The 22,228-nt window shown below is 38.5% G+C and overlaps 2 protein-coding genes across 2 annotated transcripts; both read right to left on the bottom strand.

Annotated features, from left to right (window-relative positions):
• Positions 1-392: 392 nt before the first annotated feature.
• On the bottom strand, positions 393-17,857 carry stag2a (STAG2 cohesin complex component a). The gene is made up of 34 exons (XM_020630230.3): positions 17,647-17,857; positions 12,963-13,092; positions 12,734-12,812; positions 12,103-12,261; positions 11,812-11,908; positions 11,630-11,706; positions 11,267-11,471; positions 11,035-11,186; positions 10,558-10,631; positions 10,186-10,309; positions 9,758-9,856; positions 9,475-9,554; positions 9,197-9,304; positions 8,569-8,677; positions 8,218-8,335; positions 7,944-8,047; positions 7,764-7,856; positions 7,584-7,673; positions 7,285-7,488; positions 7,120-7,190; positions 6,948-7,035; positions 6,529-6,609; positions 5,999-6,091; positions 5,712-5,886; positions 5,421-5,560; positions 5,232-5,333; positions 4,742-4,890; positions 4,486-4,614; positions 4,171-4,379; positions 3,654-3,891; positions 3,415-3,525; positions 3,190-3,304; positions 2,730-2,807; positions 393-2,393 (listed from the first exon to the last, which is right to left on the bottom strand). The coding sequence occupies exons 2-34, from the start codon at positions 13,004-13,006 to the stop codon at positions 2,370-2,372; spliced, it is 3,819 nt and encodes a 1,272-aa protein (XP_020485886.2). The 5' UTR covers positions 13,007-13,092; positions 17,647-17,857; the 3' UTR covers positions 393-2,369.
• Positions 17,858-18,830: 973 nt separating this feature from the next.
• On the bottom strand, positions 18,831-20,464 carry epd (ependymin). Its single transcript, XM_020630184.3, has 6 exons — positions 20,308-20,464; positions 20,095-20,126; positions 19,853-19,990; positions 19,575-19,761; positions 19,412-19,493; positions 18,831-19,275 (listed from the first exon to the last, which is right to left on the bottom strand). The coding sequence occupies exons 1-6, from the start codon at positions 20,384-20,386 to the stop codon at positions 19,149-19,151; spliced, it is 645 nt and encodes a 214-aa protein (XP_020485840.1). The 5' UTR covers positions 20,387-20,464; the 3' UTR covers positions 18,831-19,148.
• Positions 20,465-22,228: the final 1,764 nt, after the last annotated feature.

Raw genomic sequence — 22,228 nt, 5'->3', positions numbered from 1 at the left:
TTCAAGAAACTAGTTCCATACTTTACAAGTTAAAGATTCAGACATCCTACAGTGAAACACACAGCACAATTATCGAGTTGTTTGTTTTTGCTACTGTCAGTAAAGGAAAAAAATAATACAAACAAATAATATATGATTGTTGTATGTGTGCGTGCACTGCAGGTATTTAAAATGTACATGAAATACAGATGCATGCAGACAGATAGGCTCTAACCCTTTCTTAATGTAGTGTATCCACATACTCTTCAAAATGTCAAACATTTCTACTCCTAAATTAAAATAATGGATTAACAAGCTTTTTGTTAGATTCATCAGTTGTAAATATTTTTTTTTGTTCATGATACATCCAGTCATGAATACAATCTTTAAGGATACAATGGGCACTTTGAAAATGGAATAAAAACACACATTTTAATTCACAAATATTTAAATATATGTAAACATACAGATGTATGCACTTTTTCAGCAGTCCAATGCAAAACAGAAGAAAAAAAAATAGATGATACAATAAATGTAAATTTGCAGGAAATTTTAAGATGTGTTTTTTTTAACATCTGCCTTACACCAATAGTTGTTGTATGAACTGTATATGGTTAATGCTTAAGACCATGTGATGTTTCCAGTTTATTGTGAGATTCTAAGAAAATTATGTTGTTTTTTTACCACAATGTGAATACTCTACTTTCCACTGAATCTGCCAACCAGGCTAATACAAAGAGAATGAAAAATCTCAACAACCCACTAAAAGACAAAACAATGAGCTTGATGTATAGTTGCAATTTAGTAGGTTGACTTTGTATAGTAGCATTATATTTATTTCCCTAAATTATCAAGCAAGCAGAACCTGCAAATATAAAAAGAGAACTGACTCACAATATATTACACATTTGTAATTGTATAATATACAATTCTGATTCCATTATAGTTGAGCAACGAATTCTAAAACTTTGTCATTTAGAATAATTCTATAACTCTCATACAACAAACAGTGGCACATCAAATAAATTGACATTTAAAAAAAATCCTTTGCACACTTGCAAACTGGGGGGGAAAAAAGCACACACCTTTCTCACACACACAACGTTCTCAACTAAGTTTCTTATTCTTCCTCTAAAGATTGCAGTTATGGCATGTTTTTTTATGATTAGATATTATAAGATAGTATACAGAGGAGAAACATATTTAAGGTACAGGAGAGATTACACACTAAAGGTTGAGTGAGAGTTTATGTATGACAATGTGTATGCTCCCCAAAATAAAATAAAACAATTGTAGATTCCAGATTGTTTGTTAAATTCGAACACATGAGCAATGAATTACTTGTCTTGTTATGGAGACATGAAAAGGAAATATAAACAGCTGGCCGTGTCTAGAGTAACATCATTATTTTCATTAAAAAGGATTCTTCAGCATCTATGTGAAATTACATGATTAGAAACCATTCATTTACATTTGATTGTCATTAGAAAATATCTATAAATCAAAGTCATCTATAAGGTATAAAAGCAGAACACATACATTTCTAAAAAATACCATCACAAAGAAGTCTGAGAATGTCGTATATCATTTGTCGTATATCATTTGTTCACTTTATACTTTACCGTGTACATATTTTTGATATATGGCTACATGCCATGCCAAAGTCTACAGTCTAAAAAGTAAAGCAGGTGAACACAATATCACTGACACCTTTTGGATGTTATGCTTTCCAAATCAACGGCCCTGCAGTAAATGATGCCTTTAAGAAATGCACAATGATTAATCTGAGCTCACATTGGGTCAGAGAGGCATTACTTGGATAATTTCTAAGAATATGGCTGTGAAATTACTATCGAGTTGAATTCACACCTCTGTGACAGAATGCGCCGTCATGATAGTGTTCTGCTTAAAGCATCACACAGGTAGTATTATTATTGTGCAGGGCTTTTACATTTCTACTACTGCTGTTTGTGAAGTTGTGTTCACCCCTCCTGTATATTGGCCGCTATGTATTTACATCAGATAGTTTTGTCTACTGAATGAAAAAAGATTAAAGGTATATATTATCATTTAAATTTCAGTCTGTTATTGTCCACTCACCATGCACACCCTGTCTGCACTGTGTAAAAACTCACAGCCAGTGGTTTTTACATACATTAGCTTTTTGCTGCAGTAGGACAAAAGTCAAGGTTGTGAAAACATCAGAAAAAATTTAAATTCCAGCTCTCTGTCTAATCTCTAATAAAATATTGAAGAGGCAAACGTTGGTGTCTCACAAACCATTTATAGTAGTCCATCTCACTCCATCCTGATTTTTACTGAGAACAGTCATCCCTCGTTACCTTCCAAGGATTTTGATTACACTTTCTCCATGAGCCATCCTTTTTGATTTAGAACATCGAAACATTGAGAACCTAAAGACAAACAAAAGTGATTTAGAAAACTTACAATCTAATAAAATATTATTTGTGACATTTAATGGACTATCTGAAGGCATGTTTTGCAATCAGAGTTTGTCATCGGAATCACAAATAGAAATGTTTCAGAGCCACATTGGTCATTTCTTACTGAATGGATAACTAAAGAGAGTCATTATTATCCTAACATAATGACTCTTACTCTCATAAAGGGCAGATGCAATCATGAACAACCTGGACCCCCCCCACAACTTCTTTTAAATACTTAATATTTCATTTACACATTATTTCTATAAGAAGCTAACAGTATTATTAAAAGTGGAAAGTCCTTACCGAGTCATCCATGATGGAAGATGGATCAAAGTAGTCCGGCTTTAGTTCAGTTCTTTCTCTGCGATTTTTTGATGCAGGCTGAAATGTAAGGAACAAGACACTATTTCAACTTAAAAGTTTGAACATTTCAATAATTGAATTATATACACCACAGTTGTGGTTATGAAATGCTTACATTTAGGTGACATTCAGATTCTAATGTTTGGCATTGAAGGCATAAAAGCCCATTTTAAATGACAATGATTGATTTGTTTAAAGTGTTCTTTTCAGCTCGGGTAGGTAGTTAAAGTGCACAAAAAGCTCTAAGATCCATTTAACAGTAGAAAAAAGCATTAAGCAAATCACTGAATATATTTTAGCTCTATTTTCTGCATAGTGGCCAAAAAATGTTTAAATGTTGTTGTCAATATACGTTTCCTCTGGATTTAAGTAGCAAAGAATCATTTCAGCTTTAGATTACCAGGTCAATGTCCATTGTGTCAAAATCCATGCCCTCATTGATGTCCTCCGATGACATCATCACATCCTCCACTATTGGCTCCTCATCATCCTCCATTAGTCCAGTGCCTCGACGACTGAGGGGTAAGCATGGATATGGTAGTAAAAAATAAAGTGCTAAATATGAAATAATAAGAATTCTGACTTTAAAAAAAAAAAAAAGATCTCCAAGGGTGTTTTATCTTACATGGCTTGCTGCATGTGGTTCCTCATCTTAGCGTAGTGCATGCTAACCCGCTCCTGCTGCTGACACGCCTCAGCCTGTTGCCTCTGTGTCAACATCCAAGTAACCTGTGTGCTGTGGGACAGTGTTGAGTTTTAAAAGTGTTCTCAAAAAGCTCATGGTTTAACAAATGTAGTTCAGAAGCAAAAACAGCAGCACTAGCACATAGTGATTAGAATCAGGTATGGAGAAAGGGTTTGTACTTGTAATCAACAGCAGTCTGATGGTGATGGTGTGTCTGCTGCTGAGGAGGCAGAGGTTGATGGGGATGCTGCTCTGATGGCATGCTGTACGCAGCCGTGTAGCTGTCTTCGGGCCTCATCTTCTTTGGATCCCTCAGGACAGTGGAGGTGAGGTGGGGTGAGTGCATCATCATCGGCGTCTGCATGTTCTGCTCACGGTTCATCCACACTGCATCGCTGCTGCTGCAGCTGTTCTCTTCTGCAGCAGGAAGAAAGAAATATTTAACTACAGAACGCCCTGTGTTTTCTGCTAAGGAGAATGACCACCCCCTACTGACAGACTCATAATAAAAACACAGGTGTGATCATTCAAAGGCAAAAGAAATGCACACAATCCTGTCCAAATTACTGCAACTATGCAGTTGTCAACTTTAAATACAAACTGGTGAAATAATTTCTTTAATTCTAAGAGACAGAGGAAAATTCATGAAGTATACAAGTGAATTTATGCTTAAACAAAAGTCTAATGGTGCATCACCTTCAGGCATTTTCCTTTTGCTTGACGTGGTTATCTTGGACTTCTTACTCCTGACGCTGGAGCCTCGACTGCTGATCCCGCTGATGACAGACATGTTGTCGTCATCGCCTCCAACCTGTAGGGAGTTCCTGTATGAGATGAGAGGCAGCCAGCAGTCCTCTCGCTGCAGGGCCATCTGAAAAGTCATGAAGCGCTCCAGATACATGTGACTGTAGAAGAATCAGAATGAAAACAGACACAGTTAGGACCTTTTCAGAGCTCTTTATCACAACTCCATACATCCACCAAATACACGAACAGTAAATAAATCCTTACACTGTTCTCTTATCCTGCCGCATAAGTTTGCTGGAGAACTCACTCAGGACATCGAGGAAGGCTAGATTAAGAGGTGGGCCTCCCTCACCATGGGGACTAGGTTCCTTAAATGCAAACTCAATTCCATTCCTAGAATAAATACAGAGAGGAACAATAAATGAATAACTAAATTCAATACAACACATACAGTACATCTGTATGGCATTGAGATGCATGCACTATCTGTAAACCAAAGTCTCTCAGGATCATCACTTACTTATGCAACATTGCAATAGCCTCTCTGGTCTTCACCTGATCCAAGCCAAAAGTCAACGAGAAGCGTCGAGCGAGCTCTTTAATGCCACAGAAGGCTGACGATGAGCGGTCCACGTTCAAGCCAAGTTCAGACAACATCTCGTTGAATAACTACAAAAGAAAAATGGAACACAAATAAACGCCTTTTAAAGTTGAGTTAAGTTCACAGTCTGAGAGGTCTCCATCTTTGAATGAAATTGATTTGTGATCTGGGTTTTATGTCACCTAAAGCCTAATCTATTGTTAATAGAATGCTGTCTTAAAAAACCTCCACCATCTTCCTCTGATCACACTGGTAAGACCTACGGTAAAAAGTGATGCCTTGTAGATAACATTAAAAGGTCAGAATCAACAGGAAGTGTTAATGGTACGAGGCTCTTCTTGTGTATTTCAAAGCATTAAGGAGAAACAGAGCAGCATTAATCATGTTGTCTTTATGCAATGAGTCTCACCGTTTGCAGGCTCAGTATCAGTGTCTTTGCACATTGGATTTTGTCGATTTGTCTTGTTTTACTCATCGTTTCCTTGATGATGTCTCCGTAGTCATTGTAATACTGAGGACAGAGAGAGGTTCTCACTGTTAAAAGTTAGAGCTGGATGAAATCCTTTATTAATGATTCCAAAGACTGGTTTGAACCTACCTTCATGTATTGTTTAAATATGTCTGCTGCTGTGTCCATTTGCACAACATTGTAAATGATTAATTTACAATAGGCAGCTAGAAGGTTTCTTCGCTTGTGCAAAGCCTCAATTTTACCGGCTTCATCATCGGGCTGTCCGTCTGAAAATACAAATACGACACATTTTTATATATCTGTAAATTTATATATATGTGTATGTGGATGTGTGTGTGTGTGTGTGTGTGTGTGTGTGTGTGTGTGTGTGTGTGTGTGTGTGTGTGTGTGTGTATAGTAGTGGTTATTGACTCTGACCTGTGCTGTTGTTGTCATCATCCTGATCAATAAACACTTGATCCAGAATGAAGTTGAGCAGCTCTGCCTGTAAAGAAGCGTCTGGCATATAGACCAGAGGCTCCAGCTGCTCCCGGCCTGAAGACATTATTTGATGGCTGAAGATCAATAGCAGATCACACAGTATGGTGAAGGCCTGCAATAAACACACCCCTTCAGCTTTTTACGATAACGACCAACCAAACAATGTTTCTGAATAACGTGGAAAACTCCGGGATGAAAGAATTGTCCTATGAGTGTTATCCCACCTGCTCTTTTACTGCTGTGTTGACGCTGCTCAGGTAACGCTGACACATTAAGCAGAAAGCTCTCATTTGCTTTCTCAAGGTCACCATATCACCCTGAAAAGCACAAATGATCAGTTAGGCCAGCAAAATAAAGTGAACTTTTTCAAATGAACACGACTGAATAAGTATCGGTGTACATAATATTGTAGTTTTGTTACATTTGTCTTTAAAATAAATGAAAGCCTTTGACATATTTGACCATTTAGAACGAGTTAAACATAATAAACAAATAAAAATGTTGAGCTTGTTTTAAAAACTCAGTGGCAATGTCCTTTAATTAAAAGTTATTTTTCATGATAACAATCATGAAACAAAGGGGCAAAACAGATGATGATTAGAACCACAAAGAGATAACCAATGAAGAAGCTATTAGCTGTCGTGCCCAGGAGGAGGCAAAATACTGTCAACCTGACTGTGACTGTTTATCTTTTATTATAAATATATTTTGCCAAGTGTCCAAAAAAAATGCATCTTGACCATCATGTACATACCTTTACCGACGTGCTGTCTGAAACCTTGGCCAGGTGCCACAGGATGATGTAATGTGCGCACTGCATAGCATGAATCACAATCTGTGGGGAAGCAGATCAGATGAGCCAGAAATGTTCAGTCAAGTCCATTAAGTCCAGTAGCATTAACATGTGTTGAACCAGATTACTCAGAGGTAATCGGAGAAAACACCCACACATATTGTTGAAACTAAACTGAAAGATGTCTGAAAGTTCTGTTATGAAGACTAATTCACACTTATCAAGCCTCAGTTGTGTGAGCTTTAGTTTTTTAATTTCCCAGTCTGAAAGTTTTTGTCATGTAAAAAGACAACAAGAAACTCACATTCTTCTAATCCCTACAAAGAGTTTACATGATGTTTAAGAATCCTGCAAACATGACAATGCTCAGTGTGGGATACCTGTTCAGGCATATCTCCGTTCTGCAGACCTGTGTTGAGTAGCCGATAGTTGCTGGTGAAGAGGTCCCACTTAGAAAGGTCATGTGCACTGTAAGCAAAGAGACCACAAAAAAAATAAATAACACGGATAATAATGACAAGATTAACATCTATCAAAGGTACACTGGTTTACTTGTGGAAAGCGCTGATCTTCTTGAGCGTAGAAAGAACCTGATAGACATCGTCCTCGTCTGGTTCTTCACCCTAAAACAAACAAAAGCAGTCCAACCCATTAGATGCTGAACACTCGTCCCTTTTGTTTCCGCACCATCCATGGAAAGTAACAAATCTCACCCACCTCTTGAAGGAAGTCCTCCAGGAGTCTGTTGAACTTGTCTACGAGTTCATCGAGGAACTGGGAGCGGGTGATGTCCACGCGGTTGTAGATGGTGAACTCTTCGTTGCAGAGATAGCGGTAGGTGGTGGAGCAGGCCTCCAGGACCTCAGTGTCTGTGTGCTTGTCCTGGACCTCCCAGATTTGTCGCAGCAAGGCATCCAAATGCTTAATGAGAGTGTGAAAGCACGTGACATCATTTAACTGGCCCTGCATGCCATTTTCACAATGGATAATTTACAGTAAAAATAAAAGTGACGAACCTTTTCTAACCGGCCCGTTGTGTAGATGTCAAGATCAAAGAACTTTGGTATTTGTAGCAAATTGGTCACCTTATCGATATCAACGCAGTACTGGGGCAAGAGAAAATAAATCAGTTATGATGGACAGTAGGAAACAAACATGTCGTCTTAAAGTAGATACAAGCACATTAAGGTAATCACCTTTGCTAATAACAGAGGCAACGCAACCGCAAACATCTCTGTGATACGCGTCCGATCATCCAGCTGCGTTTTCTTCTCCTTCGCCGTCAGGACCTTTTCATGCACACAAAAACAATGTGTTCAAATGAAACAATAAAGACAACAGTTCATCCTATGTGAGCATAGCAACGTGTTACTCACTCTCTTCCCTGAGCCTCTGCCCACTGGAGGATGGCATTCACAAGCCTGCCGAATGGCACAGAGCATGATCTCCACCAGAGCCGTCTCCTGCCGATCAGTCAGGGCTGAAATCACACACACAGTTACTGATGGTGCAATGGGGGAAAAAAAGTCTAACTGACTCAGCACAGAAGAGTTAGAAGAAAACAAAAGATTAGAATGATTTTATTTTTTATTTTTTTACACACTGGTGCTTAAAATCAGTCAGTTATTGTGTAAACGAGTGGACCCTCACCCTCCTCCCCTGTCACAGGCTCATCCAGCAGCAGGCTGATCATTGTCTCCCAATCCTTCAGCAGCTCTGAGCCACACTCCCACAAGCTGTCCACCAAGTAGGCCCCATGCTCATGGAGCTGTAACATACCAAATAGCCCAATCGTAATAAAATATATAGATAAAAGGCAAGATTCTTCATCTGGTGGTACACTTAGTTAAAAGGAATTTAATAAAAAATATATCATCTTTCCTTATCAAATACTCATTTAAGATTTTTTTTAGATGAAAACCAAACTTCTTAAGAAGGATGTTTTTTTTATTCTAATGAGCTTCAGGCAATAATCTTAAAGCGAGACACAGATGCGGTTACCTCGCTCTCCAAGAAAAAGAAGACAGTGGTCTTGATGAGGCTGCCGTTGAGGCTCTGCCTGCCCCTCCTGGGGAGTCCCTCCTCCTCAGGTCCCTGATGGCTGAAAAGCCTTAAATCAGCAGAATATGAAAAGGCTGTTAGAAATAACGGGTTAGGGGCAGGGGGAATAAACAACTTCTCTGTCTGTAGAAAGATAATGTTGGGATAAACATTGGGTGTCATTCAATTTTTGATAATGTGCACATAAATACAAAAACAAACAAACACTCTCAAATGTTTGTGTGGCGTGCTTCATCAAAGTGAACACGTCATATTTAACACAAACATTTTGCAGCACTATTTCTATAAGGAGACATTTGAAGGGAATTTTCTGTTATAGAGCAACAAAACTCCCAATGCATATTCTTTTTTCCACTAAAATATATTCAGCAAAATCTTACACAATAACGCCATTTCTGTGCACTTCTGTTTTTTTTTGTGTGAAAAAAAACTTCAGAACTTCTGTTTTTTTTGTTTTGTGAAATCCTCAGAGCTCATGTGACATCTTCTAACCATGAAGTCACAAACTGTGACCTTACGTGAACGAGTCAGAAGCCACGAGAAAGAAAAGATGCAAAGAAACTCTTACTTCTTAAACAGAAACTCTCCTGCTGAAACAGCGATGGGTCGATGTGCTGAGTAAACCAGATGATACACATTCTCACAGTCCTCTGCTGACAGGACCTCATCACTGCTCCTGTTTGAAGAAGTGCAGACATGTTCAGTCATAAAGCTTGAAGATGAGCTTTTTTAAATAATAATTTTAACAAAGAGTATGTGTGTTGATCACGTTGACTGGCAAGAGTATCAAGTCTTTAGTTACATGGACTGGTGTACTAAAACTCAATAGATGTGGAGGTTACTTACTGTAAGACCAGTGTCAGAAGTTTAATGGCTTGCACTGCAACGTCATATTCCTTGTCCAGAGTCATAGACACAATGCGGTCCTGTTGATGAGAGTATGTTGCAGGTACTGAATCTTATCTGGACAATTTCCTTAAACAATTTCTGCTTTCATGCAACAGATATCATGAGGTCAAAATTACATAATTACTCTTTAGATGTCGGCATATATTGAAAGTGAAAAGCTCATATCACAGATGGAGAAGAAGCAGTGACTAGTGCTGACGTGCTGCAGCTGCTGGCTCACCTTGAAGCGACTTGTGAAGAGCTCCAGTCGTACTCCCAGCTCTCTGTTGTAGAACAAACCTTGAAGAGCCGTCAGGCACTTCAGCCGCACCTCACCTTGCTGCAGGCAGAGCAGAAAAGAGTGATTATGCAAATAAAGGGATCAAAAGGATTGATCAGATTTTGATCCAAGATTATATGAACTACATCAGATTTAGTCCCGTAATAGTCATTGGTTACGCTGATTTTTTGCAAAATTATATGCATTTCTCTTCATGACTTAGATCATTAAAACATTGTAAGCCATAATGTTTTTCTTTACATAAAAAACTGAGTGCATTGACTGAGCACCAATGATGCTGAGTCTGGTTTTTTTTGGGTTGATCAGCTCTTCTTCAGTGAATTCAGCCATTTGTTTTCGCATAACCCGTAAGTCGTCTGTGAGCACACCTTGTCATGCATGGTCCAGCCGACATACTTCAGGTAACTGTCATTGAGGAAAGCGTCACTGTACAGCTTCATCCACATTCCAATCTCTTCAATACAAATCGCTCGGATTTCAGCTATGGCATCCCTTTTGAAAGCACAAGAGAGAATGGATTACATTTAGATAACAGGCCCCTACATACACACAACTGTCTGATCAGTTCTGAAACTGAAACTATGTGGTGCTGACATACATTTCACACTAGAGGGAGCCAACAGGCCAAAACAAAAACGTTGAAGGCACCTGTTTGTGTAAGGCTCAAGCGAGATTAGAGGCACCTCAGTGAATTCTCAGAGTCAACATACAGAATATTGGTCAATCAGGGGTTCACATACCGATATCTGTGAACAAACACTCCTTTGAAAATGGCATTCATCATGTTTTCGATTTCATCTTGATTTTCTTGAAGCTGAAAACAAACAATTTTTCAGTTAATTAACATGAACATGAGCAAGGACTAAATTCAGAGCAAAAACCTATCAAGATAATACAAACCATGAGAAATAACAGATGCTGATGGTTGAGCATGAAAAGCAGACAGAAAACAGAGACTAATCCAGTGTGCATCCATGCAATGCAGAAAGTTAGAATTAGAGGCTGGGGCGCAGGTGGCCTAGCGGTTAGGTCAAATGTAATCATGTTTAAAAATCTAGATCTTAATATCAATCAAAATAAGAATTTATGGGATTTTCGCCATAATCGATCAGAACTACGCCCCATGTACAGAGGCTATAATGCTCCAAGCAGATGGCCAGGGTTCAAGTCCGACCTGTGGCTCTTTCCCCCCTAAGACTCCATTCAATCCATCTTACCTCTTTACGCTTCTGTAACAGGAGCTCCAAGCGGTCATTGGCTCTTTTTGCAACAACCTTGTTCCTCTCTGCCTCGTACTGTCTCTGCGTGTTGTCCATGTTGATGCTCAGGTTCAGAGCAACATTGACCAAGGCCGTCATCAGCTTCATGGCTGGAAAAGATCATAAAAGTCAAGAAAAACAACGTGATCGTGTAGCAGACTAGCAAAGTGAAACACACATTTCAACTGACCTGCTTGTGTGCTTGTGTGTCTGAACGCCCGGACCTGTGAGTCGGACAGGCCGGTGAGCAGGGAGATGACTGTGTCCATCATATACTCGTCGTAGATGATGCTGTACTGACACTGACGCACCAGAACGGCTATGAAGTCACAGAAGCTTGACCTGAATTTCTTCCACTGAGGTCCAGACTGAGTAAGTGGATAGTCGCCACTGTCCTGTTTGATGATAAAAAAAAAAAAAAAGAGAGATCATCAACTGCTGCAACTTTAAAAACATATCTCCTGCCTGTATCTACACAGATGTATACTTAGATTCCTCCTTTCATTGATAATAAGTTCAGGAGGGAAAGTAAAAAAAAAACAGCCTGTATCACCTCATCAAACTCCTCCGTCATTTTACGGATGATTTCAGAGTTCTGCATATGTCTGAACATTTCTCCACTCACAGCACCTGTGTGACAAATCACACAACAGAAGAAGAGTTTAGCACTTTAATTTGCTATGATACAACGAAGTCTTCGACATATTTAGACACATTATCACATCATGTATTTACCTTTGCAGCCAGAGCACTGGATGAAGAAGTTGATTAAGTCCAACAGAGCGACATCCCTGTCATGTTTGTACGCCTCGATCCAGTCATCAACAACAGACTAAAAAAGAAACCACAGAATTGAGTGATGCGTCAACCCCCACCCAAAACATCTTTTAGTACTATATGCCTACTTAAGCCCTGTATAATTGATCCCATCTACCAAAAATGGAACCTACAGCTATACCACAATTTGAAATGTGCAAACAAATACGAAAAGGTTGACAGGAACATTTAAAACAAAACTCTCCCTACCTGTGTCGCACTCTTCCCCATTTTAACCACCTCGAACAGAGTCATACTCTCCGCCCCATTCTCCGGATGATGGCCATTCACCCGGCCGGGGCCAGGGACCCTCCCTGCTCCCCCACTTTTGGCCTTGTCTCCGAGCCCCCTCTTCCCTTTCCAGGCTGCCTGTTGGGGACAAGATGTTTCATTCCATTCAGAAGTGTTTTAGTTCTAGCATAGACTTTCCAATTGATCACCATTTGAAAAGACAAGAATGGTGAAAACTCAGAGACACATCAGGACGTATTTCAAAGCAAAACAATAAATGTAATAACTAAGTAGCTTACACTGGACCTCAGCTAACATTAGCATTTATTCCCCAGCCAGCTAACATTCTTTTTTGACAAAGTCGCACAATATCATAAGGAACATATACATTAATATGAATCAACATTTGATTTAAGCTTGGAAGTAAAACACACTAATCCTTTATAGTACAGTGTAGCACTATCCTTCAGCAATCTCAGCTCGGAAGTTGTTAAATGTATTTGTTAGCTGTTGTCTATCTACATCATTTCACCTTTCATGAGTTAACAGCATGGCCTTGTAGCAAATACATGCTGGGATCGGCACACGATATACGATTTGAAAAACATACCATGCCCCTCCCTGTCTTTGCATTTTTGCCATCGGGATCCTCAAGGTCAGTATCTGAAGACAACTGAGATTCTGCCTCCCTGTTCAGAACACATGAAGTCATTACGTGCATGATTAGACTTCTAACACAACATTAAGGCTTTCGTATGTACATAACAGTTTACAAACAAAAACAAGAGACACTTTTCCATGTTGAATTCAATGAGTAACGTCTGTAATGCATTGCTTACTGGGGAAATTGAAACTCTGTGTGCAAATCCTGCGCTGCTATCATTTCTTTAACATTTTCTGTATGTGCTGAAGGTAGTGCTTCGACTGCTCTGGGCCCCAAACAAGATGGTTTCTTCTTCTCTGCTGCACCTGGAAAATAAGACAAAAATAGAGACGTTTGTGGAGGAATGAAGCTCCGACATTATCTGCAATAACACTTTATATTGTATTTAATGCTGGGGCTATATTTCAGAGACACTTTTAGAACTTAAAACAAAGACAAGAGGAGAACATGTAGAAGTTTCTGTGATGGAAACTGTCAATTAGGTTCAAACCCCTCACTGTAAACCTACAGACATCATGATGATGTGGACCATGCACAGATATGATGTGTTCTGTTAAGGTGGGGAAAAAACTTCAATAAGTACCCTGATAGCACGGCACAGTGTTTCATAGTAGAGCTCCTCAACTTCAACTTTTATAATAACCATAATCAATCCTCCACATTTCATCATCATTACAGCAGCTAATGTTAATATTAGACTAATCAGTCTGCTATCATACTCAGCTGTTACTGTTATTACTACACTACTTATTCTACCATTATCATGTCCACTGTAAATCTATCTTATTCATTGTTGCTCCGTCTCTCTCTTTCTGCATCTCGCTCTATCGCCCTCACAACCCTCCCGACACAGTTTCCGCAGATGGCTGTTCATTATGAAACTGGTTCTGCTCAAGGTTTCTGCCTGTTAGACGGCATTTTTTTTTTCTTGCCACAGTAACTTTGCTAAATGTTGCTTGGTGCTGTGCTCATGGTGGATTAATGTCGGGTCTTTGTAAATAATATAAAAAAAGAGTAAGCTCTAGACCGGCTCTTTTGTAAAGTGTCTTGAATTAACATTTGTTATGAATTAGCACTATAGAAATAAAGACTGATTGATTGAGATGAGTCATGTACAATGTGGACACAAGGATTCCCTGTGTAATCTTTGAAAGCTGATGGACCCTTGTTGCTGCATGGCTGGATCAGTCTTACCACTGAGGAGGTAATTCCTCATGAAGTGACTCATTCAAACTGTAGATTGTGAAGATGTGCTCATTCACTTATCACTGTTTGGCACAGTCATTTCATACTGCAAACTTATTTAGTTTAGATCTTCTACGATAAGAGCCTGTACTGTTCGTGTTTCCCACTGCAGATGCATGTTTATTCTGAAGAGCAGAGAGGCACGATGGCTTCCTTTTATACGTTCATACGTCATTATGAAAATGCTAAAGCCTACAGAACCTGAAAGAGCATGTTTGCTGAATTTTGTAGCTGTTTTAGTTTCAGGATTATGATGCTGCCTCACTGTCGCAATGACGTGGGTGGCTCAGTGGTGCACCTGAACACAGAACAGAATGATTACAATTTTGAGGATCTGTGGTGTGGATTTCCTGCCATGTCAAAATGTCTGCCGAGACGGTATAAAGACAGAAAATGAATCACTGACAATTTGGAGAGAAAAGTAGACCCTCATAAGGTTGACCACATATTTTCCGTTAAGATTTTTAATCAAAACTTTGTTAATGTAACGACTGATGGTTTCAAAAAGTACCAAAGCTTTAACTAACTACAGATCTTTCACCATATTTTCAGAATGTTTCAGTACAGAGACATGGCAAATTGGGTTCATGCAATTTAGACACTGTGCAGAATTTGAGTCAATTTACCAGCAATTCTTTGGTAACAAAAAAACAATAAATTATCCAGTATGGAGTTGCAAGAACTTCTATTTGTGTTGCTGTGGTATTGAAACAGTAGTTGGTATTGTTTGACTTTTACTAAGATTATATCAAAACTAAAAATTCTGGTATCATGACAACCCTCATCCCTCACACATCGAAAAATAAAATGTAAATATAGATAGCTACGTACATGTGAACATGTATGAACATAAATACTATAATCAGTCAGATGTTTGTTGGTACCGTGTATCACAGTGCTTAAAGATTTGGGACTGCTTGTAGACGCTTTTACTCATCACTGTGACCTGCATATGAAATCTGATTGGCCATCCTTGAAGGTGTACAGGTACACTGGCTGAGTGTTATTTATAAAGCTCTTCTTGGTTTAGTTCCTTCTTATTTATGTAAAGAGCATTTAGTTTTGCTGCTCCATCTGCATGGAACTTTCTCCAGAATGACTTGAAACTGGCAGATCTCATTTCACTTGAAGCCTTTCACTCTATCTTAAAAGACAAGAAAACGTGCGACCATTGGAAAGTACCTTTGTTTTTGAATTTGAATCTGTGATCAAGACTCTGCAAACTGACTTGAACATTTTAATTGTTGTTGCTCTTAAATTATTATTTGTAAATGTTTTATCTTAATCATGTAATATTAATATGACGTGTGCTGCTGCCCTCTTGGCCAGGTCACCTTTGTGAAAGAGACCTTGATCTCAATTACCTGGTTAAATAAAGGTTAAATAAATAAATAAAACGTACCATCTCGCTTGTGTATGTACCATTTATTTACTTATTTGTTCATTTATTTTGTATGGATGTGGGTTAAAAAAACGTTTAAAAGAGTTAACTTGAAACAACAGGAAATGTATTTTTGCACTGACAATATTGACTGAAACAACAAAATATGTTTTGATTTTCATATTTGTCTTGATTTGGATGATTCAATTACAATAAAATAGAATGTATAGCGGAGGTGGGAGAATGAATCAATACAGCATATAATAATATTTTATTGATATGTGTATATTATAATACCTTCTACTATATTTTATTGATATGTATATTGTGGGAAATACCAAAAATGTACCATCTGGTATAAAAATTATGTATATAGGTAGATGATGGATGAAATGATTTTTTGACTTAAGATGAAATCACACTGACTGTTAGATGAAGAAAACAACTGAAAAAAAAGCATCTTGTTCACAGCCTTGGACACAGATTGTGCTGAGAAAAACAGGTTGGTAATTTAATAAAGATCAACTTGCTGTTGGCCAGATGGTTGTCTGACAACAAGAAGAACCGACACCAAACCTTCAACTGCTGACGGTCATAAAGGAGCTAATAATAGCACGCACACTGCTGCAGACATTAGTCTTGACCAAAACAATAAATTGTTCACTTACTTCTATCTTTGACAAATCGCTACATCACATGTATGCTTAAGTATAATGCTTTAACACAAATGGCTTATTGTCATTTACTACAGAGTGCTGACTGGCTTGTGTGTGTGTGTGTGTGTGTGTGTGTGTTCTTTTAAACTTGGTATATGAGGAGCGTTAAAGGTAGACCCTTCACTTTCCACTTGTGCATACACATTTGAATTTAAAACAGTTTAAACCAGGGGTCTCCAACCTTTCTTCATCTGAGAGCTACTTTAAAAAAAAAATGGAAGTGGCCAAGAGCTACTTGCATTTATTTACACAGCACACATCAGCTGAATTAAGCTACTGTTTGTACACATGGGAAATTGCAATAAGCCAATGCTTATCAATAATCTTAAAATTCACATCAAGATCCAAGAAAGTAGCATGAATATTTTACACTTCTTATTGTGCCACATAGTAAGTTATGTTGCTGAAAATACACATCAATGTCCAATAAAACATCACTACTTTACACTTGTTTTTATGGGCCAGATACATGAATAGTGGGGAAGAGGTGCATTTACTGCAGTCAAGATTTATTTGTCTTTTTAACACAGTCGGTCAACCTATAGGTGAGCTACTGAAAACCTGCCCAGCGAGCTACCTGTAGCTCCTGAGCTACCTGTTGGAGACCCCTTGCTTTAAACGATTATAATAAGTATGAACATGAAGTAGTTTAATCCGGCGGATTTCAGTGCTTCAAACTTTATCTGTTATTTGTCGCAGATATAATCCGTGAAGAGCAAAGTGTGTGGGCGTGTTTAAGGTAAATACGAGCACATTGTAAGAGCAGGGCACACATGACATGGTTGTTCTTGTTCTGACCACGAGGGGGGGTTGGGGGGGGTTGGGAGGGGGGGTCCGGACTTTGGACGTAGAGGACCATAAATGGAAACGCGTACCGGGATTGTATGCCACCGTCGGGTTAACGTTACTTACTGAGACAAGTAACGCACATGTAACGTCGAATTAGTATAAGTATTTGTGGCAGGTGGTTGTCAAAGTAAACTCCAGCGCCACTCTTTAATAAAACAAATAGGTCCTAAAAAAATGATTGTGACGCGCAGTTGTTCACTTCCGAACTACAAACACATCTGCAGATGTTTGGAGGTTCAGTCTCTTCCTGACCTGCAGTCTTGCAGCTAAGCAGCTTCTCAGGCTAAAACGAGAGAATCTCCGTGACATCGTTCCGATAGCCACATTTGGGACGTTCACATTTAATACCGTATTTGTACCGAGCGATGTACATTGGGGATAAAGTTTCACTGTCAGATTTTGAAGCGTCAGATTACCTGAAACTAGCAGTGCCGTTAGCTGTATTAGCTTTTTCTAGCAACACCACTCGCTACTGAACGTCAGGTGTAAAGTTACGTCTCTGAAATGATTCACCTTGATTTAAAAAAAACGTATTGAGTTAAATCTTTACCAATTACTCCCGGTAAGGCTAATGTCAAACGCATAGGTAACTACCCTGAACAGCAGCATCAATCTAAATTTCCTGGATGTAAACGTAGCGTTCAGCTATCCGCCATTTTACAACTTACCTCGTTTTAAATCATAGACGGACTTTAACCAAGTAATCCAAACGTTGAAAAGAGGATGCTTTCATTAATTCCCTGCACAAACTGTCATTTAACAAATCTAAAAAATAATGTATTTATTTACTAGCTAACGTTGAGAAGCTCCTTTGAGGCTAACATAGCAAGGCACAGTTTGTATTTTCGCTGTTTTTCATGCAGCACACACACCACCTGTCGGTGACACCGTGAACTGCAGCTATGAGGGGGCCACATAATGTCAGTGCTCTGAGCAAGCTGCACACTTCTCTCCCGTGTGAGCACAGCAGACCAAATACGAGAAATCAACAAGCACCCTCCTTAAATAAAACGATGTCATGACTGGAATTCATCTGCATGTCCCTGGTAAAGATAGACTCCTTTATAGGCTAGATTTTACATCATCTCTAATTTTAATAAGTAGCAAAGTAAAGTAAAGAAGACCTTGGTGGATGTTAAACATTATGATCTATCTTTTAGATATGTGGAAATCTTTACCCTCCAGTGAATTGATTAAGAAATTAGGGTGTGAAAAACTGAAATCAGTGCAATTAATGCTGCAGGCTTGTATTACTTTACAAAATAGAATAAAACTCCTTTTGAGGTGCACCCCCAACTCCCTTTGTATTAACACACCTTGAAAATGCCTTCTTCCAGAGGGAAACAAACTTTAAATGTTGCATTCTGATTTAAAACAACTGTCACTGATGCATGTACATTGTTTTAATTGTCACATACAATGACAATACAATAGCCAACATTATTTTTTACTAGGCTATATATAGGCTTTTTTTACTATAGTTCGACTCAGATTATCAAATAGCACACAGTATATATTACCTGTATATCAGAATTGTTTTTGGATTTCTTGAGATTATGTCTTTACGATTTATTATAAACACTTAATTCAGCTAAGATTTTATTAATTGGGTGCTAATTCAGAAGTCAAAAAAGTAGCCTATAGTTCCCCCTGATTTTACTGATTTTGGATGTGAGCTTTCAATGCAGGGACCCCTAGTGGACTAATTCAGTCATATAGGTTTGTCATGGTTTGGTTTTTCTTACAGTAAAATGTTCTCATGCAAAACGTACATACATTCTTGTCAAAACACAGAAAAGAGAATTATAATAATAATTCAGAAGTAAAGTATGAAAAAACTTCTCTTCACAACTTTGACAGCATTGACATTTTATTGTTCCATTAATAATATCTTACAGGTTTTGTAAGTTGCAGTGGTAAGCAGTAGGCTACCAACTTGAAAAGCCTACAACTGTTAGTAGTTATGACTAATACTAGAATCCATGTCATGTGTTTCCTTGATATCAAAATACAGAGTCATATCTTAATAGGGGAGTGATGGAAACAGATGTGATGTAGTGCAGTGTCACACGAAAATCTCGAGTCACACATGAAAAAGGAGAGAAAAGTCTAAAGTTCTGTGAGGCCACATGTGGAAAGTGGTTTGATTTTTGGACAGGCAGGGTGTCCTCTACATGAACTCATGGAGGAAACTGTTTACTGTCCCTTCAGGAGTCTCCTCCAAAGGCAGCCCCTGACAGAAGGAAGGCACCAACAGGAGATCAGGATCCTTGATCTCCATTTCGACTTCCATGTTGCTGCGAGAGAGTGATATTAAAGTTAAGTTTTTCTTACATATTAAACATAGCCAGTGCATCCAACAAAATCAAGAAAGTTGAATAATAGTTCTAAAAAAAACTAAAAAAAAACCCAGTTATAATGGAACTCACAAACCTGATTAAGAATGGTGTGGTCTCAGAGAAGTAATGTGCGCTGATTGGCAAACATCCCATGGTTACAGACATTATGTAATGGCCTGAAAAAGACAGAACATAATTAGGTTGCATGTAATGTCACCTTGATTCAATACTTCTGTCACAGTAGTATTTTTTTGCACCTTTGGAGTCTGTGAAGTCTCCAGTCCATATGTTGAGTGTCAATCCCTCCCCTTCGATGGAGGGACTCCCGCTGTGTACGGTAGAGTGGAATTTAGCATCATCGGGAATATCTAGAGGGTGCAGGCTGCAATGCAGTTTCTTCTTCTCACAGCTCTGGTTCTTGCTGTCGATCTCGTAGAATATCCCCTGCCAGATAAGATGTATCAGTCAGGGTCTAAATCTGCATCAAGTGAACTCTTAACAATACCTATTTATTTTAAAGAAATAGATCCATTACCTCATCAAAAAACATCAGTAGATCCAAACCTACAGACGTGTTCACAGGGTGGCTCTCGTTCGACCTGAACCGAAGCTTCCTGCCCATTGAATCATAAGTGAAGGCACCGACTGCTTTCAGTTCACCCTTTAGGGACGTCTGGTACCAATCAAACACACACATACAGAGACAAAAAGATAAAGAGTTTAATACTATATTCTAAAATCCTATAAAAAGAACCAGAAAGAGCAATTTGAACTCACCACACTCATTAGCCCCGTCATGTTGGGTGTATCTGAAACACAAGTCAGTCAGATAGATCAAACACATATTCAACAAAATACAAGACATTTACACATTTTAGACTTTAGTAAATTGACTCAAACTGAAAATATGTGATCTTGGACCTAGCTTAAAGAAAATCTAAAAATCAAATAGCAAAGAGGAAGCAAATTGATGGAACCACTTAATCTTACGACAGGGATGATGATGGTGGTCCGCATGGCTGGTGGCGGTCAAGCACATGAACACGAAGAGCGCAGCGGCTGCAAACATTTTCCCGGTCCAGATAGAGTCACCAAACAAGTAGAAGGCAAAACCAACTCTAAGCACACCTTGCTTTCAGCTAAATCACTGCTGCTTTTATAGGGATAAGACTGGCGAACCACATTATTGATAACAAAAAAAACATGGATAGCACACTTTAGAAATCAAGCTGTCTAAACAGATTTGACCCCGTCACAGCAGGGAGGGACCCAGGAAAAGAATTGTCTTTGGCTATACTTTCATTTTGGTTCATGCAGCTGTCCTCAGATGTTTTTGAGCAACAACCATCCCTGCTGCCACCCCCCCCCCCCCCCCCCCCCCCCCACCCCCCCGCTCTTTTCCCCTCAAATTTAAACATGGAGGATAATCACGTGAGGGAAGTAGAGCTATACCATGACATACAAAGATGACATTAAGAGACAGTAACTAAATACCGTGTTTACCTCTCTTTTCCTCCCCTTTTCATACACCTCTGCCAAGTGCTTGTAGCTTTCCGTTACAAGACTTAACACTTGTGAGAACACTTTTTTTTACATTGCAAAGTTGTATCAGAAGAGCAGCCATCCGCTTGCACATAAATGATGAAAGGAGAACCCTCCAAGACATTTCATCTGTAAGTGTGGTTCTTTCTCTGGAAAAGCCCCAGTTTCTTGTAGTATCTTTTCAGTGTCCTGATATATTATGACAACATAATGCTGATGTGTTAAAAGAATGTGTAGTTTCATATCTGCATACGAAAAACCCCAACACAACTAACGGGATATTTTGAGATCTGGTCAAACTGTTGTTTTAAAGCAGGTCATTGAGGTCCAATAATGATTGTAATGTATTTCCTGTCACCAGGATGCTTTTAAAGAAGCGTTCAGTGCTTTGAGGTGGATTATTTGAAGCCTCCTTCCTCCAAACAATTATATAAATATTCCCCCTTGATCTCTCCTGGATTATTATTCGATAAACAGTTAAAGACTAATTTTTAAAATGTTTTAAATTAAACTCTCATCAGGCAACGGAAGAGACGTTAACAAATAAGTAAATTAAGAGATACATCATTAGTTAACAGTCAAGTTATCATCTTTGTATGGTGCCTTTTTCCAAAGGTAATTTATTTTTACCAGTTCATTAATCTGTTCTGATATATGAGTATGTATATCGATTGGTCTATCTGACCATGTCATTGATGGATTACAAAAAAATTGAATGTAGCTTTATGTAAAGAGCCTAATCAGATAAATACATTTATCATAATTTGGCTTCAGAACAGACAGCTCTGAAGGCTGTAGGGCATTCAGATAGTTTTCTTTAGGCGATAGGAGAAAATGGTGTCATCTGTGTATAGAGATTTATTTGACCTTTAATATTCATGTTGCCCCTAATTTCATTATAACTAACGTTTCTATGACTTACAAGAATAAATACATCAATAGGGGGCAACCCTCTCTGTCTCCCCTAGATAATGAGAAGCTTTGTGATAAATAGCCACTGTTTATAATAATACTTCATAGATTATTGTATACTCTAACCCACTCTTCTTTATCAAAGAACTACCAGAAATAGAAAATCCCTTTACCTTATAGATGTACTCCAATAGATGTACTTATAGATGTACTCACATTTCCCTGTGTCAAAAGCCTTTTCAGAATCAGCCACAAAGATTAAGCCAGGTTTCTTGTTTTTCTCATAAAGTTTGATAATTTCCAAGAGATGTTAAATACCAGCACTAGTTACATAAATAACCGTTTTAATACTAGAGGCAATGTACATAGAGAATATTCTATTCTCGCTAGATAATAAAGAAAATGGTATTGATAATGTTTTTTTTCTTTTAATTGAACTGGATCTTAATTTTCCTCT

The sequence above is a fragment of the Labrus bergylta genome, chromosome 14 (genome assembly GCF_963930695.1).
Source record: "Labrus bergylta chromosome 14, fLabBer1.1, whole genome shotgun sequence".
Lineage (NCBI taxonomy): Eukaryota > Metazoa > Chordata > Actinopteri > Labriformes > Labridae > Labrus > Labrus bergylta.
The sequence above is the reverse complement of the archived record's forward strand: the minus strand, read 5'-3'. Positions and strand labels throughout refer to the sequence as shown.

Excerpts from the sequence above, each read along its gene's own strand:
- epd (XM_020630184.3), bottom strand. The coding sequence starts at position 20,386 with ATGTTTGCAGCCGCTGCGCTCTTCGTGTTCATGTGCTTGACCGCCACC. Across the intron at positions 19,991-20,094 it reads TGACGGGGCTAATGAGTGTG|ACGTCCCTAAAGGGTGAACT; the intron begins GTGAGTTCAAAT and ends GATTGGTACCAG. Across the intron at positions 19,762-19,852 it reads TACTGATGTTTTTTGATGAG|GGGATATTCTACGAGATCGA; the intron begins GTAATGGATCTA and ends CTTATCTGGCAG.
- stag2a (XM_020630230.3), bottom strand. The coding sequence starts at position 13,006 with ATGATAGCAGCGCAGGATTTGCACACAGAGTTTCAATTTCCCCA. Across the intron at positions 5,334-5,420 it reads TATTTAAACAATACATGAAG|TATTACAATGACTACGGAGA; the intron begins GTAGGTTCAAAC and ends CTCTGTCCTCAG. Across the intron at positions 2,808-3,189 it reads ACACAATGGACATTGACCTG|CCTGCATCAAAAAATCGCAG; the intron begins GTAATCTAAAGC and ends CTTACATTTCAG.